This window comes from Narcine bancroftii, chromosome 3 (genome assembly GCF_036971445.1).
Source record: "Narcine bancroftii isolate sNarBan1 chromosome 3, sNarBan1.hap1, whole genome shotgun sequence".
In the NCBI taxonomy this organism is placed as follows: domain Eukaryota; kingdom Metazoa; phylum Chordata; class Chondrichthyes; order Torpediniformes; family Narcinidae; genus Narcine; species Narcine bancroftii.
This window is the reverse complement of record NC_091471.1, coordinates 168,989,261-169,016,176: the sequence shown is the minus strand read 5'-3', so window position 1 is coordinate 169,016,176 and position 26,916 is coordinate 168,989,261. Positions and strand designations below refer to the sequence as shown.

The 26,916-nt window shown below is 40.1% G+C and overlaps 2 protein-coding genes across 9 annotated transcripts; one reads left to right on the top strand and one right to left on the bottom strand.

Moving 5' to 3' along the window:
* The first annotated feature begins 1,779 nt into the window (after window positions 1–1,779).
* LOC138757826 (S-phase kinase-associated protein 1) lies at window positions 1,780–13,965 on the top strand. 8 transcript variants are annotated; one of them, XM_069925783.1, is made up of 6 exons: window positions 1,780–1,886; window positions 3,373–3,472; window positions 5,008–5,081; window positions 6,019–6,162; window positions 11,792–11,932; window positions 12,540–13,965. In XM_069925783.1, exons 2-6 carry the CDS (start codon window positions 3,376–3,378, stop codon window positions 12,573–12,575), a joined length of 492 nt encoding a protein of 163 aa, XP_069781884.1. In that variant the 5' UTR covers window positions 1,780–1,886; window positions 3,373–3,375; the 3' UTR covers window positions 12,576–13,965. The 8 variants fall into 8 exon arrangements, with proteins under 8 accessions (XP_069781884.1, XP_069781887.1, XP_069781880.1 ...); XM_069925786.1 differs by lacking the exon at window positions 1,780–1,886 and adding an exon at window positions 2,277–2,365; XM_069925779.1 differs by lacking the exon at window positions 1,780–1,886 and adding an exon at window positions 2,277–2,381.
* A 2,338-nt stretch (window positions 13,966–16,303) lies between these two features.
* On the bottom strand, window positions 16,304–26,058 carry rpl34 (ribosomal protein L34). Its single transcript, XM_069925787.1, has 5 exons — window positions 25,996–26,058; window positions 23,450–23,523; window positions 21,904–22,003; window positions 17,028–17,131; window positions 16,304–16,434 (listed from the first exon to the last, which is right to left on the bottom strand). The coding sequence occupies exons 2-5, from the start codon at window positions 23,512–23,514 to the stop codon at window positions 16,350–16,352; spliced, it is 354 nt and encodes a 117-aa protein (XP_069781888.1). The 5' UTR covers window positions 23,515–23,523; window positions 25,996–26,058; the 3' UTR covers window positions 16,304–16,349.
* Between the last annotated feature and the right edge of the window lie 858 nt (window positions 26,059–26,916).

The window sequence follows — 26,916 nt, the reverse complement described above, 5'->3', positions numbered from 1 at the left end:
ATGGAATTTGCTTCCAAGGGTGGCTGTGGAAGCCAAATCGTTGAGTGTATTTAAAGCAGAAGTTAATAGGTATCTGAATATTCAGGGTGTCAAAGGCAGGGGAGTGGGATTTAGTGGGAGAATGGATCAGCTCATGATGGAGAGACTCCATGGTCTGAATGTCCTACTTCTGCTCCAAAATCTTATGGTTTTGTGTAACTCCTGAGAAACTGTTTTGGAGAGTTTGGTCCCTTACACTGGCAGAGAGAGGAAATACACATAGCATAACAATAAAATACTTCTCTTGGCTTGGCTCAGTTTTGAGCTGGCGACATGGGTTAAATTCCAAACCAATCTTTGAGCACCTGATCTTATCTGACAGTTGAATGCAGAATGGAAATCACATCTTTTTTGTGCACACTTAATCCTTAATAGCAGAAACTGCAAATTAACTGGTCATTTATCCCAATGCCATTTTTAGATCTTTCACGTAACAGATTAATGACAATGGTTCCAACAATTTATTATCAGTGGAATTCTCTAGATTGTTCTGAAAACACTGAAGTCACCATATAAATGGAAGTTCTTTCCTGTATGGATGGATATGCATTTGGAGGTCCAATCTAAGAGATAAAGGTTCTGAACACAACTGGTTCTTCAATGCCATTTTTGTGTTCTGAAACCTCGTTCTGCCAGTTATTATCCCAATTATTGTTGAGAATCATAGATACTTTAAAGTTCAAAGTTCAGATTCATGCTCAGAGTACATGATGTCGCATCCAACCCTAACATTCTTTCCTGCTGGTCAGGCAGGAAATGTATTAGTAGTGCAAAAAAAACTAATCAAGAAAAGATGTGTATACAAAAGAGAGAAATGCAAAGAAAGAATGTAAACAAACTGACTGTTAATACCCTCACATTATTGAGTCACGTCAGAAGTAGGAGCAAGTGGAAGCAAAGTATTTTGTATGTCCATTATTACATTTTCCTGTGTTCTAACCTTTGGCAGCTCAAATTCATCTTTACAGTTTATAATTGATGAAGGTACTCATTTGTGAATCAAAAAGTTGCCCGTTCCTCTCCAACATCTCTAACTTTAGCAAAAACATTTCTGGTGTTACCAAACCGTATAAGAAAATATGGACAGATGACCAAAATCGTAGACAAAAGGGTAAGTTTTAGAGTATCCACGAGTAATATAGTAAGGACAGGAATGAAAGGAATTCCATTGACCCATCTGCCAATGAGGGGATTGCTTAAAATTTAGCATGCTCAAGAAGCTAGTGGAAAAAGTGTAGGCATAATGGACAATCAGAGATTGTAGAGAAAAAGTTAAGGTGAAATCTTTAAAGTGAATCCATTTACCGCGCCAAGGACGAACGATGATGCAAAAGGGCAGCAACATTCTGAATAATTTCAAGTGTTATGAGGGCCATATGGAATTGTCAAGATGGAGACAATGAGGATTGGGGAAGTAGGTGGTCCACGTTGAAGGAGTGGACCAACAGAAAAATTTGTCAACATAATCTGGCTTAGTTTCAGAGTCATCAGGGTAAAGTCTGCGGCCAATGTCCACGGACTGAAATGAGTTGGTGAAGGTTCCGTAATGGACATTAAGCAAGATCAATGATGTTACCAGAAGCTGCGAGACCGAACATCGAAACATTTGCACAGTCATGGGCATCCCAGGCCAATTAGAGCTCAGGACGTACAGAACACGTGATCGCCCGTTGCATCCTGGCCATTGCAGTTCTTCTGTGCAACACGAAACGGCATCCCCCAGAAGCCCCCGCGTCGACCACGTGACGCAGCCTGCCCTCCTTTTGCTTCCCCCACCCTTGGCAAACTGAAGCCAGCAGCTCCAATCTGTTCAGACGGAAACTCTGCCGCCGGCGCGTCGTCCAGAGGTGATTATGGCCTTGCATCCGACGTCGATGCCTGTAGTTTAGCGCGGCGCCGAGTTCGGCTCCGGGACGGGCTGTCTGTGAGAAGTTCTCCCCGTGTTTGCGTGGCTCTCCCACGCTCCACACGTACGGGGCTGCTGGCTGGTTTAGGTGTATTCGGCCGGATCGGCTCTCCCGCGGTATCGGTTTTCACTCAAACGTATCTCCACGTTCGGTCTATTCTTAGAAAAGATTCAGTGTATTATTTAAATGCTTACAGTTACATTTAGTGTGCAGGAAATTTAAAAAAAATAGCGCTTCCTTCGTTTCAATCAAACATTTTTGACAAACAGGCATTTCAGTGGAAGCCAATTTTGGGTCCTAACGTTGCGCAGCAAAGTCTGTGACGCAACGCGGGGTGGGTGACCTATGATTAGCGAGGAGCCAAGTGGTGATCGGATCAGGGAAAGTCAGCGCGGAGAGACAGTGGAACGTCACAATCGGTTCGTGAAGACAACGGTAACCGTGGAAACCATGCGCGCCAGGTTCCATACAGGACACGCATGTTCACCTGCTGCTCAAAGCCACGGTAGAAAGGGAAGGGGCGAGTCGCCTCTGGCCTCGCAGTCTCTTCGGCGAGTGGTGGGGCTAAGGGTTGTCAATGTTTACATCCTACACTTCCGCACTGCATCCATTTGGCTGCTCATCTATCAGGGAGTCCCTGCTGTTTCATACTTTGATCTTTGGTATTGGGTTATATTTATCTTTTCTGTCTCATGGTATATTGTGGTCATTTACTTTATGCTTTGTGGTTACGGCAAGTAAGAATTTTGGTGCATCTCAGTATTGTATGTAGCAACGACCTCGTAGGTTTTTGTAGTAGTACCTTGTTCTGTTAATAAGATTTGTGATCCCCCCCCCCCCCCCTTGTAGCATATGTAGCCACTTTACCTGATTATGATTTTTCACCTGGTTGCCATGTACTCCTTTTAATTCCATGTATCTGTCATTCACTTAAGTTTCAATCTTGTTTCAAGGCCTGACCATTTGTGCATTTAACTTCATGGAGATTAGTAAATTTTACTTGAAAATATCTCATATGCTTTTTGTTTACTCTTTTCCTCTTATAAACCTCCATTGGGATTTCAAATTCTTGTGTATCATATTGAAGATATGCAAATACTTAAAGGAAAATGTATTTTGAGGGATGTAACTATAAAATAAGCATCTTAACAAAAGCTTGGTGAAGTTAGATCCTGAAGCTATGACAAAATGATTTGAAGGAGTGACCATCATTGGGGCTGTAGTGACATAGTTGTAGAAATAAAATGCCGCCAGGGATGGCGAGGTACGTCTCCAGACAGCAAGGACGAAGGGTAATGGATGATATTATGTTGGCTACTGAAGAGGTGAGGAGTGTAGAGTTTTAGTTTAATGTGGGCAATCTGAGATCATGTTACTCATCACGAAAGCCAACACTTCTGAATGCAGATTTTTTTCTTTTTTTAAGAAAATGCCAGCTATTAAGCTGCAAAGTTCAGATGGAGAGATCTTTGAGGTGGATGTAGAAATAGCAAAACAGTCCATCACCATCAAGACAATGTTGGAAGGTATGTCTTAAAAAGGGGGTCTGAAATAACAGTAATATTTTAAAACCTCTGTACTTTGTTGGATTATCTGCTTTAAATGTTTATCTTATAATATTGTGGTGAGAACCTAGATGTTTATGTAAATCAAGGTGACTGCTTATTCATGTACAAGTGCCAAATGTGCATAATTCACTTGCTTCCAATGAGAATTAGGACTTTTCATCTGGAATTTGAATAATTGCCCTTTTTTTATGATTAGGACTGAAGTTGAATTTTAGAGTAACAAAGGTCCTTGTTGAAAACTTCCCAGTGACTTTAAGATGGGTCATGAATCAGCAGATCTTCACAGCTGAGATTTATGTGTCTGAGTTTTACCTCTCTATTTCTTCCTGCTCTATGTGTGTGTATACACACATTCTCACACCAACACATCTATTGACCATGGCTTCATGCACTGCCAAACTGAGGCTACCATCAAATTGGAGCAACAATACCTGGGCACTCTCCAACCAGATGCCATTAACATCAACTCCCTTGGTTTCAGTTGGCCCCTTCTCTTTCCCTATCCTTCTCCTTTAGCTCCTTGCCCCTTCTCTATTCAAAGTTACCCCCACATACTACTTAGCTTTTTTTCTGTTCTGCCCTCCCACCCATCTCCTCTTGCCTGTTGACCTGCACTCCTCCCCGCCCCTTCTGCCCTCCTTCTCCCCCCCCCAACCAGGTGGCTGTCTGTTTTTTGCTCATACCTTGAAGAAGGGCTCAAGACCAAATTGTTGGTTCTTTATCTGTGCCTCCTCTGGACGCTGCGGGTCCTGCTGAGTTTATCCAATGCTTTTGTGTATTAAACCAACAATCTTTCTCTTGGTTTGTTGTGCCTTCATAGATAAAGTACTAGAAAAGATTGAATTATGTTTTTTGGGGGCTTTAATCTACAAGCAGTTTCAATTGTTTTACTAATATAATGATTCAAAATGTCTGCATTCAAAGAAAAGGTGCCACCACTAGTTGTCTGGATTTACTTCTGTTTATACTTTTTCAATCTGCAAAATGAATCTTTCTGAATACTGGTTGTGCTATGAGTTGACAGAATAGGCTTACTGCTGCTGAAACAATGGTGAATGCAGCAGGAGTCCAACTGCTTGCATTGCCAATGCGGGATGCTATTGATAGATGTGGCAATAATCCAGAGGTGTAATATGACTGTGCAGTAAAAAAGCTGGCACAATCTTTTAAAAAAAAAAGATCAAGTAGTAGGGAGTGGTGGTTATCACCAAAAGGCCCCTTTAAAATGAATAGGAGAGAATTGCTAACATGCCCAGAAAAATCTGACCTGAAAAAAAGATGACTTTAGCACGCACGATTGACATGCCTAGTTGATTGTAGGAAAAATCATAAAATCTGAAGTGGCTGTCAATAATCCTTGCAGACCAGGTGGCATCAGAGCCATTTTAGTGAAAGGTTCTCAGCCTGAATCATTAATTTTGAGATATTGAACATTTTTTTTTTGCATCGCAATCAATGTGTGGGTACACCATTTGCTTTGTTCCAAATCTCAGATCTAGGAATGGATGATGAAGGTGATGATGACCCAGTTCCATTACCAAATGTGAATGCTGCTATTCTGAAAAAGGTAAGAGAACAAAATATTTTCTGCATTAATCTTGGGTGTGGTGGCTATTTGCTAGTATCTAGTTCTTCATTTCATGAAGAACTCAAAAATCAAATAGAAATGTGTCAATCTTGACTTGGGAGGTTGTCGGTTCAAGTCTCACCCCAAAGATTTGAACACCTAGTTCAACCTGTCAGTTTGGAGGGAATGCTGCAGCATCCATCTCATTCACTTGCACTCTCTTCTCCCCTCCCCCTCCTGGGAAGATGAAGATTCATGAGTTAGAAAATTAGCATCATCCGATTAGAGGACAGTTTCTTACCTGGTGTTATTGAACAGTCAGTCATTTGTAAAAGTGATGCTACCCTTGCACTGTTTTAATAGAACTTTTTCTTGTAATGTTGTACTCTGAACTTAGTTTTATTTTGCACTAGCTCTGATACTTAAGGATAAATTGTCTTGCCGAGATAGCACACAAAACAATGTTTTTTTTGCTTGGAATATGTGATAATATTCAATTCATTTGGAATTCCTGTCTCTTGCTCAAACAAGCAGGGGAGCCCAGGGCATTATTTTCCATTCCAAATAGTTATTCCTGTTATCCTGATATTTACCACAGAGTAAGCAAGGCTGAGCTCACTAATCTGTTTGTCTTTTCGTGCTACCAGAAAAATTGTGTGCATTGTTTCCCTCATTGCAATAGTAGCTAGATTTTTAAAAAAAATAGGATGTTCTAAATGGGTGAAAGTTGCAAAAGAAATGGACATGCTTCCTCTTGTAAACTTTTATTGCACTGGATTTTGAATGTTCAACATGTGGATTTAAAACCAAAACTTCTCTTTCCAAGGGCTCTTGAGCGTAAAAGTTAACGTTAGCTAATTGATTCTATTGGGTAAGTAGGTGCAATTTTGACTTGTAAGGAATAAACAACCAGTCATTTGCAAGTTTCTACACCCAGGTAATTCAGTGGTGTACTCATCATCGGGATGATCCTCCACCACCAGAAGATGACGAAAACAAAGAGAAGAGAACAGATGATATACCTGTGTGGGATCAAGAGTTTCTGAAAGTTGACCAGGGCACTCTTTTTGAACTAATTCTGGTTAGTATATATGCCAAATTTTGTTTTTTGTAAATAAATAATGTAAACCATTACTGAATAATTTTGACATGGAGTTTCCATGTGTAAGTGACAGTCTTCCTTTGTGGCTTGTTATCAATAGTAAATAGGGTTGTATTATAGACCACCCAATAGAGGGAATTGGAGAAGCAAATCTGTTGAGAGAACATTCTGATTTAAGAAACAAAATTGTGATATTAGGAAATTTTAAATTTTCAGATATTGACCAGGATTCCCATACTGTAAATGGGCTGGATGGCTTGGAGTTTGTCAGTTCAGATTCAAAGGTGGGGGTGGGGGGGGGTCAACACCCAATCTGCAAAAGTTGCTGGAAACAATGGAGACAGTAAGTGGACAATTTTGACGGTTTTGAAAGAGGTGGCAGACAAAATATTGGTGATGGCGACGGCGCCTTGAAAATTTGATGGCTTGAGTGGACCAGGTCGAAAATGAACTGACATTGGCTCAGGAAAACTGAAGGCTAAGGAAGAAAATGCAGCAGCATGGAAACTGGATAAACAAATGCTGCTGGATAAAATCGATAATTTGGAGAATATCAGCAGAAGGAATAATGTCTATCATCAAGCTAAAAGAAGGGACTAAAGGGAATAACCTGGTGGGGCTCTTTTAAGGAATGGATTCTTCAAGTGTTGGGAATAGGAAGATTCAAAGAAAACTTGCTTATTGAGAGAGCCCACCGAACTCTCAGTCCTAGAAGACCAGATGATGAAAGACCATAACTGCTCCTGGTACAATTCTTAAGTTTTTGGGATCAGGAGGCAACACTTAAAAGAGCACTAGAATATGTCAGGGAAAATAATGGCTCAGTCAAGTTGGAAAGTAGAAAAATGCTGGGGTTTTTCAAGATCTTGGTGCGAACTTGGTTAAGTAAAGAAAGGAATTTGATGGCGTCAAGAGATGACTACGAACATGGAACATAAAGTACTCTAAGCTATACCCAGCGATATTGAGGATTGATGTGTTGGAGGGAGATTGAAAATTCTGTCAATCTCCAAAGGAGGTGGAGAGATGTATATAGAGACTATAAAGGGGACCTCAGAATGGATTTCAGAAAGAAAAATAAGGATAAAGTGAACCGTGAACTTTAAAAAATCTGGTTCAAAGTAAAAAGAGAGTTATATTTTGAATTGTCTTTTATTGGTTAATTAAAGTAATATTGAAATATATAAGGAGAGCTCAGTAGAGAGTGAATACTTGGTAAAATAATAGCAGGGCAACTGAACAGAATTAATGGCATCAGAGAAGGGGAGTTTTTACAAAATGGCACCGAAATTGAGGGGAGGGGCTTTCTTTTAGATAGTGCCATGGGCTTTTTTCTGGGGTTTCTTGTTTACATCACCATCAGTGCAGGAGCATTGCATGTGTTTTTTAAGGGGAAAAATCTTTGTATGAATAAGCAGAAGGGTCATATGGCAGAGCTGGATATGTATGAATATGAGTAAAATGTTAAAATGTATTAGTTATAATGTAAATGGGTTAAACAGGACATAAAAAGGAAGAGAGTTGGCACACTTGGAAAAATTAAAAGCAGACATAGTTTTCTTACAGGAAATGCACCTTACAAAATTAGAACATAATAAAAAGGGACTGGGTGGGACAAGTTATTAGCCGCTTTCAGGTGCACGGATGCAGATAATGTGCCGGCGGAGGCGGCTGGGGGCGTGCAGCTGGGGCTTTCAGGTGGTCGTGGAGAAGACGCCTTTCTGACACTTGAATGTGCCAGCTGAAGGAGAGCCGCGTCCGAGCGAATGCCGGCTCTTGTGGACTGTAATTTTATTAGGAGACTTTTTTTTTAATATGGAGTACACTCAAGGCTTATTAAAGAGACAGATAATTTCATATGTTTAAAAAAAATAAATAAAGAAGGTTAAGAGGTTAATGGTCTAGAGAAATAAATAAGAGTTGGAAAAAGAATATCAGAGATTGGGTTCAAAAGATGAATATGAAAACTGAAAAAAAACTTGAAATATAATACATTATAAACATATAAAGCAGAATTTTAAAATCAAAACATTTATGAATTGGGAGATGGAGTACATAAGGTTCTGTCGTGGCAATAAAAGGCGCAAGAGACATCAAGAATGATATTAATGCAATTCAAACAGAACTTGACAAATTAATATATAATCTGAAAGAAATCAAAAATAGTTTTAGACAATATTATACAAAATTGTATGTCAAAATTTCTAGGTGACTCTAGGGAGATGGATGAATTTCTTTCATTGATTTGAATTGCTAAAATTGGAAAATTGAGATCAGATGGAATTGGATGCTCCCTTTACTGGAGAAAAGATTGAAAAAGCCTTGAATAAATTGCAGGTAAAAAAGTCACCAGGGGAAGATGGTTTTCCACCCAAGTTTTATAGCCTATTCAAAGATCTTTTGATGCCTCTTGTTATGAATGTGATAAATGGGGCTGAAGAGACTCCCAGAAAAAAAAAAACACTGATCCATTAAAATTGTCTGCACATAGACCTATTTCTCTATTAAATGCAGATTGCAAAATTCTGGCTAAAGCTGTACTAATAGATTAAGGCAATATTTAACTAAATTGATAAGTGCAGATCAGCTAGGCTTTGTCAAAAAAAGACACTCTGCAGACAATTTATTCAGATTATTCAATATAATTCATCTGGCTAAGTCTAAAGTGAACTATCTTTGGATGCAGAAAAGGCATTTGATCAGTCAGAATGACTGTTTCTATTTAAAGTATTAGAAAATTTTGAAATGGGTAGAATATTTATAAACTGGATAAAAACCCTTTATCATGAGGCACAGCCCAAAATTATAACTAATGGTCAGATGTTGATGATGTTTCCTTTGAGTAGATCTAGTCAGCAGGGGTGTGCAGTGTCACCACACCAGATCTCTTTGTTTTGGTGATTGAACTATTAGCAGAGGCCATAAAGTAGGATCTTGACATAAAGGGATTCAAAGTTGACCAGGAAGAGCATAAAATTTATTTGCAAACAGTGTGCTGTTGTATTTATCAAACCCTGATGAGTCTTTGGGCAAACTACAGACCACACTGGAGAAATATGGGAGAGTCTCTGGTTACAAAATTAATTTGGGTGGAAAAAAAAAGAAATTATGCCACCATAAATTTGATTATGAAATTGGAAGGAATATTTAGGAATAATGTTAGATAACAGAAAATTTATACAGATTTATACCCTATGCTTGGAAAGAAAGACGATCTATAAAGATGGAAGAACTTGCCTATTACCGTATTTTTACACATATATTGCACACGTTATATGTGTATTTTACAAATCAGGTCCCCCCCCTTCCCCGTGTGTGTGATATTTTTACATGTTGAAAGAATGCACACAAAAGTAGGCATGGGAAAGTCGAACTGGCAATTTATAGCAGACGTGGGAATAGTGGCATTGAAAGTGTAGACAATTAATTTACCCAGTTAGCGCCTCCACTCAAGGCAGTTTGAAAGGGTCGGACCCAGTCAGTGTCGTCCAAAGTCAACTGGGTCCCTGCCCTACCTCGGAGGTAGTCAGGGAACCCAGTTAAACTTTTCAGAACACGTCGACTGGCAGTTTGAACAGTAAAATAGCCGACTCGGTTACCCTGGCTGAAGTGTTTGCGCTGATCTGGGGGGGAGGGGCCACTGCCAGGGCCCGGGGAGGTGAGAGGTCGCTGCCCTGAGGGTGAGGGGTGCCACGATCGGTGGGAGAGGGGCCAGCTGCTTCGGGTTGGGGGGGGAAGCACGATTGACGGTGGGAGGGAGACTGACAGCTCATTGTGGGGGGGGAGAAGAGGACGGGGAGATTAGTTTGGTTTGTGTGATGCGTCACTTACTGTGTCATCGTGGGGGCGGGATCCCCTTAAATTGCCAGGTTGGCAATTTACTGAGGCTATCCCTCCTCAGCTTAAAAAGTACCGGAGGCACCTTTGCCCACTAATTGCACCTGGGTCCCAGGAGGGCTACCCAGGTGCTGCAGCTTAAAAGCACCTTCTGATTCCTCTCCAAAACTTGTTGATATGTTGCAGCAGACTATCTGTGTAATGGATGATTGATACCTCTGGTGGAAGTTGATTGGGTATTAATTGCAGGAGATTAACTGTGGCAGATACTGGTATGTGCTTTGTCTCATGTCCCATTTAAATGTAAATTGCTTTAGCCAAGTTGGAATTTAGAATACTACACCCACATTATATAAAAATATTTTTACCCATATTCATGATTTTCTGTGCGTTATATGCGTGTGCATGTTATGAGTGAAAATACAGTACTTTAGTTGGGAGGGTTAATTGTATGAAAATGAAAGTGATGCCGAGACTGCAATACCTCTTCCACGTGTTGGCTATTCCCTTGCCTCAATTTATTTTAAAATGTTCAATAGTCATATAAGACAATTTATTTGAAATAATAAAATGCCTAGTATCTCCATGGAGAAATTGATGTAGGAATATAAATTAGGGGTGAATTAAGACTACCGAATTTAAAAAAAAAATGTAGCAGCCTAGGTGAGATTCCATTCATACTTTTTTTTTTGAAGAGAACTCTCCCTCATGGATCCATATAGATTACATACACTGAGGGAGGGGGCAGAGAAGGATTTTATTTACAAATAGAATGTTAATTTTTAAAAAAATGATTAAATTTTGGCATGAAAAAGTGGGGATATCACCAAAAGCACCATTGTGCCAGAATTTGGGTAATAAAATTCTAATTACTTGGTATGAAAGGAATTCAGCATATTGAAGATTATTGTGAGGAAGGGCATAATTATATCCTTTGAACAACTAAAAGAGAAATATGAATTGATGAATAGAACCATCTACTGCTTTCGACAATTAGGGTTTTCTTGTGAGAAGGATGGGGCCCTACAATGGTCTTGCCTTCACGTAATCAAGTGGAAGGGATGCTTAGACTGAGAAACACCTAAATTTATAACTAGGATGCATTTTGCTTTCCAAGGTGAAAATGCTAAGCTGGGCCTACCATAGGTTGAGAGAGAGGTGTGAGTCAGACCTGGGTGTTATAATACCAGAGGAGTGTTTCTGATTGGTATTTGGATAGTATGACATTACGATCAATGCGAGATGTGGACTGGTTCAACACAATTTCTTTCCACCAACTATATCTGTATCAAGGACTTATTTGAGGATTCTTACTTTTGCACTTCATTTTTTTCTCTCTGTATTACAATTTGTTTACATTTATTAGTTTGTTTACATATGTACCTTGAATCAGTTTTTTTTAATGTACTGCCAATAAGTTGTAATTCTGCCTTCCCTGCAGGAAAAAGAATGTCACGGTTGTGTTATGTATGTACTCTGACAATTTATCTGAAAACTTCAAGCTTGGCTAGTTAAACCTTGTCATCTATCTATATTCAAATATTGTCTGAAATTTGTGTGGAGGATGGTCTGTTCCATTTCCTGAGTTGTTGGGAATGGAATTGGACATGCATTCATCAATTGTGGTCACTTTTATTCTGGAATATTCCATTCTCTGGGTTGCTGGTTTACTGACAACTGCTACTGTCTCTTCAGATCTGGAGAACAGCCCTCGATGAAATAAATGACTCAGTATTTCTCTGGTTTTAAATGGGCTTTTATTTTCAAATAGGCAGCAAACTACCTTGATATAAAGGGGCTACTAGATGTAACTTGCAAAACTGTTGCTAACATGATTAAAGGAAAAACACCTGAAGAAATTCGCAAAACTTTCAACATCAAGAATGATTTTACTGAAGAGGAGGAAGCACAGGTAATATGGGCTTGGGTTCTATGCTTGTTTGTCCTTATTCTGACTATTTTAAGGCCATTTCTTTTGAAGAAGCATTCCTTTCCCTCTTGAAACATTGCTTGAAATGTATACTGGGAACTAAGTGACTCCTGGCCATGGTTTCATTCTGGATTGAATTAATTATTCCAGTTCAGTCAACAGATGTCTGTCTGCCCTTTGCTCATACCTTGGTGAAGGGCTCCAGCCTGAAACACTGGTTCCTTTTATTTCCTACAAATGATGCGTGACTAGTTGTGTTACTCCACCACTTTTGTATATTGCACTACAAATACAATGTTTGCAGACTTTCCTGCTTTTTCTCCTTTTGACATTATTCAGAGCTAGATATTAGTCTTATTTCAGTGCAATGCATATTATTTTACTTAGGCATTATCTAATTGACCATTTAAAGATCCGTTGATTTTTTTTCTTGCCCATTTTCACTAGGTTGACTGTATGTACACCTGTCTTTAAAAATGGTCATTGAGTCTAATTATCAGATGCCTGAGTGAGATAGGATGCTTTGGAGTGAAGATGAAATGCCACTGAAGAAGGGTGTTAATTACCTAATTGTACTTTTCTTTTTCAGGTCCGGAAGGAGAATCAGTGGTGTGAAGAGAAGTGAACCCAGTAAATATTGTGCAACTTGTGGAAAAATACTTCCTTTAAATATTGTAACAAGATAACCATGCATAATATTTGTAACATTTAATAATTTGAGCGTGCAGTGTATTCCATGAAATCACCAGTTAGGAATTAAAGCAGACTATTTATTACTCCACTTCGACTTCAATGATCAATGGAATGCAAGGTGTATAAAACTGGCAGCATGACAGTAGTGATTTAGTATTTCAAGTTTGCTCTTTTGCAATTTTTTTTTCATTGCTGCTGTTTTAAAATAATCCCTGAATAATTTTTATATTCAGTAAAAGTAACTGGTGTATGGGTTTATTTGTGCCAATATCACAGCACATAAAATGGAATGTAATACATCCTCAAAATTGGTGTCATTCCAGTGATGTATTCCAAATAGATCAAAGATGACTTGGGTTCTCTTCCTGAATTTCTATCTTGTCCAGTTTGGCATAAAAATCTAAAGCAGACAAAAGACTTGAAGAACTGGGTTAAAGATTACAGCAATGGACAGGATAAGTGGGTTCCACAGGAAATGTTCAATGCTTTTGTCAACAAAACTCCTAAATCCAGAAAACTGTACTGCTTTACTATTTTGACCTCAATATTGGAGTGTCAACTGCACTAGTTTTTGATGTGCTATGGAATACAGTTGCTTATTTTATGGTTTATCCTTTTCAAAAAAAACTTCATTGTTGAATAGCTTGTGGCATATTTTCCCCCTCTTGGGTGACTCTTAGTATTTGCTCTGTCTTACACTCCCATTAGATCAGGAAAGCATGTTATGTGATTATAACAGGAGTAATGTTTTTTCAAATAAGGTTTCACAGCAAACATAGTGGTTGTACTGGATTTGATGTAATAAAAGATTCATCTGTAGCTAGCAGAACACCTTGAACAATGTTCATGTTATTTGCATTTGATGGAGAATCCCAAACAGCCTTCAGAAATTCTAAGTGGGAAGAATTGTTGCAATCCATAACCAGTAGGTAATCACTATCAATTTTACACATGGAATGTTAAGTTTAAAAAAAAAAGTGAAAGTGGGGATCCTTGCAGAAATGTTTAGATTTTTGCATGTCAAAAATGTATAAAGGTAGATTGTGATCATTATTCAAAGTTATCAGTGAGTTAACTTTGGTAGTTCGTCCTGAAAGTAGGTGGATCTTTTAAGCACAACCAGCTTTGAAGCTGATTGGGTTTGTCAAATGCTTGAATTTCCAGAACTTGTGGTTAAAGATCACTTTTCTAGCTGTCTTTGTGGTGAAGCAATGCTGTCGGCCACCTTTATGTAAATAATATTGAACCAGTTTAAAGGCCATGCCAATGCTAGAATGTCCAAGGTTCTTGCATCTTTTCACTATTAAAATTTAATTCTACAAGTTGCATTGAGTGCTTGACATCTTTCTTCAAAAAAAAACCTACTGGAGTGTAGGTAAATCAGGTATAATTTGGGCAGCACAGACTTGTAGGGCTGACTTGGTTAGGCAATACATTGAAGAGTGGATGTATGGGGCTACGTTCATAATTTGGCAAACAGACCCCGTTTATTCCTTGCAGCTATCTGCCTGTAACAACTAGAATAGAGATTGATCAGAATAGTATGATAGATGTGTTTACAGTTTTCAAATACTCTTGTTCCAACAGAGCTACACTATTTTTGGTTCAAGAAAATTTTTGCTGGGAGACAGAATATGGGATTTTCAGAGAAGTTGTCGAAATAATTAGTTAAAAATATGCATAGTCAGTTCTACATTTTACATAACGTTGGGAAAATGGCACAGATTCTTCAGTAAAACTAGATCAACTAAGTTGTAATAAATTGTATACTTGAGATGAATTTCTAATCCTGCATTAATAACAATTCTAAGAATTACATCTCTACCAGAGTTCAGACTGCTTCATTCACCCAGGAAAAGCCTGATCTTAGCACATCTATAACATCATCTTTGACTTGGCAGTCAAGAGCAGGTTGCCCTTGAAGTAAATAGCTGCATGTTCACAGGCCAGATTATATCTACCGCATCATTGCTTTGAATTTGGGGTCAAAATGCAGCTTTCTTTCTCTAGTTGGGCCAAAGGGCCTGTAGAACTCTTAAGGGTGATAGTTTCAAGTCACCATACCAATTTAAAAATTTTAAGCAATCTGTCTATAACTTGACTGCAACAAGTTATCTAAGTTCCATATAGTTACATTCCCCATTCGCATTGCTAACATGTTCATGCACTGTTGGTTTCAGATTCTTATTTCTAGCAACTGCACTAGTACTGATGACCCCCCCCCCCCCCACTTCTCTTAGCCTCTCCTAGTGGAAGTAATGGCTGATTTATTTTCATTTGAATTTAGTCCATACCCTACTAGGCTTGAGGTTACCAAGGCAACAGGAAGATCTTTTACTGTATTTCATTACATTGTAGATCAATGGTTCTCAACCTTTCCACTCACATACTACTTTAAGTAATCCCTATGCCATAGGTGCTCTGTGATGAGTAAGGGATTGCTTAAGGTGGTGTGAGTGGAAAGGGAAAGTTGAGAATCACTGCTCTAGACCCAATGTTACTGAAATATTTTGCTTGAGAAAAATTGTCATTGGCCCATTTCCTTTAGAGTTATGAAATTATGCACATTATGAGTCAATTAGGTACGATTAAAACAGTGGTTTTCAAACTTTTTTTTCACCCACATACCACCATAAGCAATCCCTTGCTAATCAAGAGCACCTAGGACATACTTAAAGTTGTATGTGAGTGGAAAGAAAAAGGTTGAGACCACTGATGTAGATCATCTGGCCCATCAAGTGCATGCTCATCTGCCATTAATTTGCCTTGTAGTATGATTTCCATCATAATATGTCGGTAATTAACCTTTAGGTTAAGGGTAGAAATGTGCAGTCACAAAAGGCCCTTTTATAAAGTGAAAAAAAATCTGACCATTAACGCGGAGATTCTCTACCCTTAGGTCGCAGAACTTACCATTGTAAATGCCCTTTTCAACCTAGTGTCAGTGGTGGAGCAGAGAACTCCAGCACACATCATAAATTTCTGCTGCAGTAAGCAGCTAGCTAGGGGTAGGCTGATGTTGTGATGATGCCATCATCCCAAGATGCAGGAGCACTACCATGGTGATTGGAGCTGGGATTAGGGCTCCTGCCACCTGAAAATGTCCTCTTCTCGTTCTCCCTCCACCCCTTGCTTTTACCATGGTCGTCGAGACCACAGTTGGAGCCCACCAAGGCTAGAGGGCGAAGGGACCCAGGTGCTGAGCTCCACAGGACAAATGATGAAGAGTGGAGACGGAGGGGCTGCGCCAGGTAGAAGAGCTAGAAGAATGATCAATTCCCAGAGTGATTCCAGCACTGTAGGGGATTATGGGCAATGAAGACAACCATTGCTTGACACAGTTGATAGACCTCATGGCAATGGACAGCGCCACAGCACCACCTGCCCAGTCTCCATAAGGTCTGGAGGACGCTACAAGGCACTGCTCTTCATAAAAGCTGAACAGAAGCAGCCTTTTATGGTTGCTTCATTAAAAGGCAAGTTCAAATTTCTCTCTGTGGATGGAGCCAGCCTTGAGGTAGAGGCCTAGCATAAAAAACCTAAAGAGAATGTGCAAACTGTACAGACAATATAGGTTAGGAAGAAAATGGTATTTATGGGTTCAGAGAATGTTCTGCTTATGTTCACAACTATTTTAAAGTAAGAAAGCGTATTCTCAAACAAGTTCCAATTAGTTTACTTCCATGTGCATACAAAATTATCTGATTCACTTTGACTTCTGGCTCTGTGCTTGTGCCTTCAACACCTTCACCACTATCTTCTGTTCCTCAATAAGGAATGCCCGCTTAATCCTGTAATTAAAAAAATCACATCAGATGAAGGTTTAACATGCAAAGGGTGAAATCTCAGATCAGATACCAGTCACACACCCCAGACACACACGACTTCCACCCAGGTTTACCAGGCAAAAGTTCCCGGTTGTGTTGGGACAATCATCAATGTGCCAGGTTTTGGGACAGCATGCAAACTTGACTGCCAGTCTTTCCCCAAGTTTCTGTTGGTCTTTGCAGTCTGATACCAGTTTTAGCATATGAAAGGTAATCCCAAAACCAGTTAACTGTGGAAGAAACCCAAGGTACATCACTACCAACTCTCATCCTGCTCGGATAAAACAACTAACAGTAACCTTACATCACCTTTGATCAGATAATCATTAGATTATACAAATGGTTACCAATAGTTTAATGCATTAATTATATTTGGTTTGGTAAACTTGTAAATCATGGGTTACCACTCCCCAACAACACTATTCCCAAGCATAAAGTCATTGATGGGAAAATCTCACTTTACCACTTCCAGATTTAACATTCCTAGAGGGATTCATGCTTTACACAGGTATGTTTAATAAAGCAATGAACAAGAAAGTAGTCTCTTTGGAAATTACCTGTCACGCACACATTTGGCACACATGGAACCACCATAAGCTCTACTAACGTGCTTCTTGGTCTTTGACAACCGCATGAGGACCATGGGTCGAACAGCTCGAATCTATACAAGTTTGAAAAATTGTTATGTGCTGAATGTCAATGGTCTTTACCAGAGAATAATCACCTAACAGTCTTAAAAAAACACAAGCAAAGTCAGACCCAGTAAACAATTTGTCCAAAATTTCAAACCATTCAGGGAGGCACGATTGATGTAGTGTTAGCACAATGCCTTTACAGCGCAAGCAATCAGGACCAGGGTTCAAATCCCACATTGACTGTAAGGAGTTTTACATTCTCCCCGAGTCTGCATGGGTTTTCCCTGGGGGCTCTGGTTTCCTCGCTCTGTTCAAAACATACTGGGGATGTAGGTTAATTGGGTATAAATTGTTTGGCACAGACCTGTGGGCCAAAATGCCCTGTTACTGTGCTGTCTAAATTTAAATCACCATGTAAATTAATTCATGGAAAAGGCAATTCAAGCAAAGCTAAGAATTTATTGAGATTATCAATCTCAGTTTTTTTTAAATGACGATGCTGAAGCTCTTACATTTGCTAATTCTTTACCTGATAATAAGCAGGTGCAAAGTCAAGACAGGTTCCGTCAACAGCTTGTTTTGGTTCCAAAAGGGAAGAGTGGGAAATGAGAGATGGAATCTCAACAGTTGATTGATATTGGAATTGACAATGAGCAGGTTAATCAAAATCTGGAAGAAGCATTTCATACTTGAAATGATTTTTATGTCTTATTATTTGTTGTTTGGGGGAGTTGTGGCCTTTGTCACTCCCATATAATTGAGGGGAGTAATACTATTACAGTATTTTTTTTAAAGTTTTTAAAAATTTCTTCCTTTGCTTTCTTTGAGGAGATCTTTGGATTTGTTTGTGTTGGAGCCATGGGGAGGTGCTTCGCCATTTATTATGGGGTGTTTATAGATATGACTTAATAGCTAATTTAAATTTTGCTATTTTTAATGTTAATGGGCTTAATAATCCGATTAAAAGAAAAAGGATATTGGCATCTATTAAAACACTGAAGGTTGATGTTGCTTTTTTGGAAGACACATTTGACTGAAAAGAAACATCAGAAATTAAAAAGAGATTGAGTTGGACAAGTTGTAGAGTCATCTTTTAATTCTAAAAGCAAGAGGAGTAGCTATTTTGATTAATAAAAAGTTATCTTTTAAATTGGATTCAGTTTTTGAGTCAGTTGGTCAGCTTTTGATTGCTAATTGTAAAATATTTTCTGAATCTTGGGACTTTTTTTTAAAATTTATATGATAAAGTTATGGTAGGGGATGAAAAAAAGAATAAAAAAAACAAAGCTAAGAATAACCCATGTTTCAGCTCAGTTCAAAGACAGACTAAATATGACCAGAGGCTGCAAAAGTCACACCGTCCAATATTCAATACAAACTCAAATAAACTCATCTTCCTTCTATGTGTCTCAATAATTTCAGACAGCCGTTCTACCAATCTTATTTTCCATTGCAGCATTCATAACTTTTCATCTCATAATTTCTGTCAATAATTTTTTCTTTTGCCATCTCCTCCAAATCATCCTTCATTATTTACTGATTCCTATTCCACCATGATTTATGCTACAGCTTTGTCCCATGTGCATTTTATGACTTGTTTTTAACCTCTGCATCTTGTATTTTTTTCCAGCCTTTTAAGACTGTTGAAATATCATTGACCTGAAACATTAACTGTTTAACTCACCTCAAAAATGTTGACATATTTGCTAAACATCTCAGCACTAATCCATTCAAAAGTTGTGTGAAGTGAGTTTATTCGCCCCTATTTATTTTTTTATTTAGCACAGATACTGTAGCAAAAAAAAAAGCAGTCCTTATAGAAAAATTTCACCCACCCCAATGATAGTCATTTGATCCAGTGATACAGGATGACCACTTATTCCATCTCAGCATAAATTAGAAACAGGAATAACTACAGATGCTGGAATCTGGAGCAAGAAACAATATGCTGAAGAAAGAAAATGATCGACTTTTTGGATCCAAACCATTCATCTTCTTGAAGAGTTCTAACCTGAAATATTGACCATTTTTTTCTCCCCTGACCCACAGGGTTCCTTATTGCAAACTAGTATTGCTGGCTTCTTGCTCTCTTGGGAGTGTGTCAGGTCAGGTTTTCAGACTGTAAAATGCTCCATTCTGCAGCATTGATATAAAAAGATTAGGGAAATAAACAAAAACCTACTGAAAATACAGAGTTCAACTACAGCTGGATTTGTTGCACCAGCTACAAATACCCAAGACATTTTGGGAGGATTTGACCAGACTGTTTTTTCCTTCGGGTGCTGTTCGACATTTAGTGGGACGGGGGTGGGGGACGGCGGTGGGGGGTAGTTTGGCAGGTGAAATGTCATTTTGTAGACTCTTTGCAATTGAAAGAGTCCAAATTATGGTATATCAATGATCATAGCCTGTGGGAATACTCTAAAAATAAGACCTAGTATCTACAAGGCAACCTTCCCAATTAAAGCAGATGTAATTCACAACAAAATTCTGTGAGCAACATCTTATTTTCAAAGTTTTGGCATTTTTGCTACCTGTGCCACAATTAAATATTCATGTATATAGCTGTAAAGTGAAGTTCTTTTAATTGTAAAGAAATTTCCCTCGGTTAATAAAAACAGAAAATGGAGGATATACTCAAAAGCTTGGGCGGTATCTGTGGGATGCGAAACAAAGTTAGTCAGGTCTGATGAAGTTTTTCTTTCCATTCTGACCTCAATGTTTCCAGCATTTTGGCTTTATTTCATATTTCCATCATATAAATAGTTCATACAGGTTTACAATGAAGGGGAGAGAATTTGGCCCTTTATGTCTATATCAGAGTCAGTCAGAAGATTCAGCACACCATTATCCATGTTGACCATCATCTATACTAATTCAATTTACCAATGGTTGATTACAGACATCTCTGCATTGGTGGTTCAGGTGATTATCTAACACTTCTTAAGTGAAGTGAAAGGACCCGACTCCACCACTTGCTCAGGCACTGTATTCAGGATTCCAAATGCTCTCTGGGTGAGTTAAGTTCTTACTCGGATCCATTTTAAAACCTGTATCAGATATGATTTGACTGACAGAAGTGACTTAATGGGCCAATGGCCTAATTTTGGTCCGACATTATATGGCTGGTTTAGAAATCTATACAACGGGGAAAGGTTTTGACTATACATACATGCCTCTCAAAATTTTGTCTACTTCTATCTGGTTCATCCTCAATCTCCTCTACTTCCAGGAAGACAAATCCAGTCTACCTAGTCTCTCTTCATTACTGAAACGCTCCATCCCAGGCCACACCTTGATGGATGCGCTTCAGTGCAATGACATCTTTTTTATAGCAGAGCATTCAGAATTACACAGCTGTGGCTTTATCAAGGCTTTACACAGCCATCATTTCTGGAGCAGTACAAAAATATCCCTTTCTCAACTGCCCTGCCTTTTTTTTGCAATGGCCTCAAAGGAAACCAGTACCTATACTATTTTAGTGGCTAATTTTATTGAGTGTTTCATCTAAATGTACACCTTTCATTCAAATCAGATTTTATTTATTGCTTGACATACAAACAAAATGGTATTAATGCTCAACACAAAAAACAGCAAACCGCAACCATAAACAATCTTCAACAAGAACTGAGCTTACTCCTATGTTCCAACTAATCTTAAAATAACCTGTTGATCAAGGTCAGACCAATTCAATTCACACAAATAAAAAGCCAAAATACTGGTTGAACAATGAACAAAAAAATTAGTCACGGGGTGGGGCTCAGCTGGTAAGGCCGCATTCCTGGAGAGAAATGGACAGCCAACAGGCTCGTTGGGATCATTTCTCAAGAAAGGCTCCCAACCCAAAAGGAGAACTCACCATTTCTACCCATGGATGCTGCCTGATCCACTGTGTCCCTTCAGTTTCTCTTCTGTTTGCTCAGGTCTCCAGCATCTGCAGTTCACGTGTGTCAATAGTTAAATTATGTTAACTCTGACATTGAGAGACATCCTTGAGTTTTATACTTTGATTCTATCCAATTTAGAATTTATCCAATATTATCAGACCACTGATCAACTGCCAAATAATCAGCATTTTGGAATTAAAATTTTTTCCTTGTTGCACCTTACCTTTCCTTCAGGTAGTAGAGGTACTTGACACTGCCTCAACATTACAAAGCATTCCAGCTTCATGGAATGTTTGACATCTACCCTTAGAAAGTCTATTTTAAACTGATACTCGTCAACACCAACAAGAAAATTGGAGGTGCACAAGAGAATGCAGATGTTGGAACTTGGTGCTAAACATGAACTGCTGGAGGAATCAGTGGGATAAAAAGGAAGGTGTTTCAGGCCAGAACCCTTCATCAAGATGGGATGTGTATAACTCACCTTCCTCCACCCGATCCTTTGGTTTTGTCTGGTACCTGCCAATCTATTGCTTCTGTCTGTCATTCTTCATCTCTACCTGGTTTACCAATCCCACATGTGGAACCTGTTCACCCACTCCCACCCATCTTCACACTAGCTTCTCTTCTCCACATCCCCAAACTTGGTAAAGGGTCTCAGCCATTCTATTAAATCTTGATCCTGATGCATAATCTCTTGTTACAGCTAAAGCTAGAAAGCCAATAAAGCCAGCCAACCATGGCGCAATGTTTCATCACCTTTTTGTCTTTGAGGAAGATAACATAACAGCTCGGACTGAACACAAGCAGTGAATGAGACACATGCAGTTGCACCCTAATATGCAGTGAAGGGTCAGCTGCTCAATTACAAATGGTTCGAAGCCCCCAAATAACATTCTAAAACTACTTACACCACGGAGTCTTCCTGGACAGATCCCACATGCGGACTTTGGTGCTTTGCCGACTTTCTTGGTGTATAAGAATACAATGCGGTTTCCAGGTGTCCGAGAGCTTCACAATTTAAAAAAAGCATCATTGTTCTTTCAGAAAATTAAATGGCATGATTGTCTTTGGGGAAAAATGGTCTTACAAGATGATCAGATTAAGGAGCTTGAAGGAAATAAAGTTATTAATGAGGGTGACCATTTCTGAGAGTCTAGAACAGGGGTGGGCAACCTTTTAATTTAGATAAACAGCACAATAATAGGCCATTTCGGCCTTCGCATCTGTGCTCCCGAATTAACCTACAATCTCAGTACGTACGTGTGGGGTGAAATGGCCTGTTACTGTGCATTATGTCTAAATTAAAAAGTTGCTCACCTCTGGTCTAGAACATGGCGATGTTTCTCAATTAAAGGCAATCCATCAAGGGATATGAGAGAAACACAAGAACTACACATGCTGGAATCCTGAACACACAGTGAAAAGCTGGAGGATTTGGGTTAGACAGTATCCGTGGAGAGAAATGGTTTCTTGGGTGTCAAGAAGCATTTTTACAAATGGATATTTGGAACACTCTACAACACCCCACTGCCAAATGAAAGCCCCAGATTAGGGATACAAACCCACGATTGATACATGAAGTAAAGGTCACTTATCATTTAGTTGAAAGTGCCTGGAAAAGGCTTATAGACAGAAGCATGAATATGCAGGCATTAGAGGTATATGTATTATGTGTAACTGCAGTTTTAGTTTAATTTGAAGTAAGTGCGGACATCGTGGGCTGCAGGGCCTATCCCTGTGCTTTACAGTTCTAAACGTTGTCATACCCACACTCCTGTTCGGCTCCGAATCATGGGTCCTCTACCGGCACCACCTACGGCTCCTAGAACGCTTCCACCAGCGTTGTCTCCGCTCCATCCTCAACATCCATTGGAGCGCTCACACCCCTAACGTCGAGGTACTCGAGATGGCAGAGGTCGACAGCATCGAGTCCACGCTGCTGAAGATCCAGCTGCGCTGGATGGGTCACGTCTCCAGAATGGAGGACCATCGCCTTCCCAAGATCGTATTATATGGCGAGCTCTCCACTGGCCACCGTGACAGAGGTGCACCAAAGAAAAGGTACAAGGACTGCCTAAAGAAATCTCTTGGTGCCTGCCACATTGACCACCGCCAGTGGGCTGATAACGCCTCAAACCGTGCATCTTGGCGCCTCACAGTTTGGCGGGCAGCAGCCTCCTTTGAAGAAGACCGCAGAGCCCACCTCACTGACAAAAGGCAAAGGAGGAAAAACCCAACACCCAACCCCAACCAACCAATTTTCCCTTGCAACCGCTGCAATCGTGTCTGCCTGTCCCGCATCGGACTGGTCAGCCACAAACGAGCCTGCAGCTGACGTGGACTTTTTACCCCCTCCATAAATCTTCGTCCGCGAAGCCAAGCCAAAGAAGACAATTCTAAACTAATAATTGACGGCCTAAATAGCTTGTCCTTTTTCAGACACGCAATACTTACAGTCTTTTCTTGTTGGAGGCTGTATTGTAGGATAACCTACGACGGTACGTCAGACGTTGAACCATCTTTTAAGGCTGAAATTTTAAAAAAAATTAAAAGACAGGTTTTAAGATATAACATTTTCAAATTCAGGAAGTTTGTTTTAACTCTATGGAAATAATTCAATGACTGGAGTTAAAAACATCAGTTTTCAAAATTGAGGATTCGATACTGGAGGGCATCAGATTCAGCTTCTGGAATCATGGTTTGACTTGTGGGCTACCCTTTACACCAGTTTTAAATTTCTGAGCTGGGGAAATACTCAGCTCAAATTGCTCAGTAGTCTATTAACCTTCAGGGAATACTCATTCATACAGGACCTGAATGTCCAAAACAAATCAAGATGCATCTCAGCAGGATTTGCAAAATTAATGTGACATCACCTCGCACAAGGAGATGAGCCTCAGATTTTAGAGTCCATTAAATGACAAAAGGGATAATTCTGACATTCAAAAGCCCAGGGGCTGAGTCTCAATTGCTGAAAACACAAAAGCTTAGAATTGGACAAATACATGCTTTTCAGAGCTTGAGGGCAGAAGCAACCGTGGAGGGATTTCATAATTAAGATGAGAATTTTGATAAGAGCACGCCAAAACACTGCAGCAAAACTGCACAACCCTGTTCCCATTAGTCCACGACTTCATGTTTGGCACTGGCAGCTCCAAACTAAGGCTAGTTGTTTGATGCAACACTGATTGTTGTCCTTCAAAGAAAAACCATCCCTAAAGGTAGTCATAAGGAAGGCAAATGCAACATTAGCATTTAGTTTGAAAGGACCAGAATATAAAGCTTCATAATGCATTTGGAGTACTATGAGCAGTTTTGGGTCCCATGTCTAAGGAAGGAGGTGCTGGTGTTGGAAAGGGTCCAGAGGTTTACGAGAATGATCCTTGGGATGAGAGGGTTAACATAAAGAGGTTTGATGATTCTGGGTTTGTATTTGCTTGAGTTTAGAAGGATGGGCGGGAGGAAATCTCATCAAAACATTCCAAGTGTGGACATGGAGATGTTTTCAGTATAGGCAGCAACCAGCATTATGGGCACAGCCTCAGAATACAAGGGTGCTCTTTTAAAACTGAGATGAGGAGAAAGGTCTTCAGTTAGTGTTGTGAATCTGAAAGTCTTTCCCATATACACCTGTGGAGGCTGTCATCGGGCATATTTAAAGCAGAGGTTGATAAGTTCTCGATTAGTAAGGGTGTCAAAGGATCTGAGGAGAAGGCAGGTGAATAAGGTTGAAAGGAAGAGTATATCAGCCATGATTTGAATGAGCAGTGATTTGAACAAACTCAGTGGGCTAAATGGTCTAACTTTGCTTAAACATTCAATAGGTCACAGCATCTGCAGAAAGAAAAAGGAACCAAAGAGAAAAATGTCTCTCTCTCAATACATGTTGAGTATCTCCAAACTTTTCTGATTTCCAGTATCCAGTTCTTTTGATTAACACTGCATCCAAAAGTAGTAAAGCACCAATGAGCAATAGGGACAGGAACAGGTAGGTCAAAAGGCTTCTTAAATCACTCCACCATTCATGGCTGATCTCGCAATGGATTCAGATCCACTTATGCCTAATTCCTTTATTATTTCAAAAATCTATCATCTCTTTTTAAATTGTTTTTTATAATACAGTACAATGAAGAAAATGGAACGAAACTGAAAATACAACATCACATATTTATGTATGTGTGTACACATAAAGATAAAACTTTAAACTGTATAAACAGTCCCCCCGCCACTGCAAGGGTGAAATAAAAACATCAGAAGTATTATATAAAAAACCCACCTAACCTACTCTGATTTTAAAAAAAATTGAGCAGCTTACCCTGAAGGTTACAAATATTTTGTCAAAAATCTATATTTATATAAAATAAGACCATCTCTACTGCTTCATTGGGCAGAGAATTCCAGATTCACTTTTTTTCTGGGAGAAGCTCCTTGTTGCCTGTCTGAAATCTATTCTCCCAAAATCTTGGCGCAAGGTCCCCTAGTTCAAGTCTGCCTGCTTCTATCTTATCTATTCCTTTCATAATTTTACACGTCTCTATAAGATCTCTCTCTCTCCACAACCCGCCCTCCCCCCCCCCCGCCCAAGGTTGAAAGTCAGCTGGTCAGTGTGCTTCATATAGTAAAGATGAAGGGTTTATGGCCGAGACGTCGTTGCTATATCAAGGAAACTGTTTGACCAGCATTGTTTTAACATCCTCTATTGACAACTGGGTTTAGTTTTCAATTCCAGAGGCATGACCATCTCCCTGGGGTGATGCCCCACAAAGAGTGCTGTATTCCGGCCTCCCAGCCCCAAGAGCCGGGGCGCCGGTCGGCAGCGTCGCCTTCCCGGCGCCGGCAAGCAGGCCTCGGGAGGACAAGCCGGCACAATAACCGTCCATGAGAGGCCTTCGCAGCCGGAGCAAACCCATCCCGCAGCGTCCGGTTATCCCATCGGTCCGTCGCCGCCGATGGCATCCGATTGCCTGCAAAACAATCCCGCCTGTTCGCAACAACCATACCTGCAGCCAACGTCACCGGAAAGGAGAAGGCAGCAGCTTGGAGTCGAAGGTCACATGGCGCCATAAACCGGACGTGACGTGTGGAAGCTGGTTAGGGTAAAAGTCCAACGATACCATGCTGGAGAGAGGCATAATTGACGTTATTGGCTCAGAAGGCAGCAGACATAATGTTAGTAAATGGATTTGGAGAAGATGGATGGAATGGTTGGTGTGAATGGTGCTAGTTCTGTGCTGTTTGATCTCCATGAGTGTCACCAGCATTTGCTGGTTTAAATGACTAAACCTGATCTACACCCATTGTGTGAGCTTGCTGCTTTGAATGCCTGTTTCCAACAAAACAGCACATTCACGTCAAAAATAATGTCATAGTGCTCTGGGGACTGGCACTCTCAGTAAGTCTTTGAGAATCATATCTGGTGCCCCACAAAATGTACCTCCCAACATTTTCCTTTTCAAGGTCTGACCTTACGATGGTCTTATAATGTAATAGGACCAATATGCATGCATCAATGAAGCAGGTAGTACCAGAACTCCACAGGGCTGTACACTTGCCTGCTGCCAAAGAGAAAAGGTCCCGTGTAAAGATGGTGGATGTAGAAACTGAATTTAAATTGGAGCTCTGCATAGCTTTGTTCCTACTGGGTGAGGGGAGGGGGTGAGGGGTGGGGGTGAGGGGAGGGGGTGAGGGGAGGGGGTGAGGGGAGGGGGTGAGGGGAGGGGGTGAGGGGTGGGGGTGAGGGGTGGGGGTGAGGGGAGGGGGTGAGGGGTGGGGGTGAGGGGAGGGGGTGAGGGGTGGGGGTGAGGGGAGGGGGTGAGGGGAGGGGGTGAGGGGAGGGGGTGAGGGGAGGGGGTGGGGGTGATGGGAGGGGGTGGGGGGAGGGTGGGTGGTTAAGGCACTGTAATTTTAGCAAAGCCAGATTA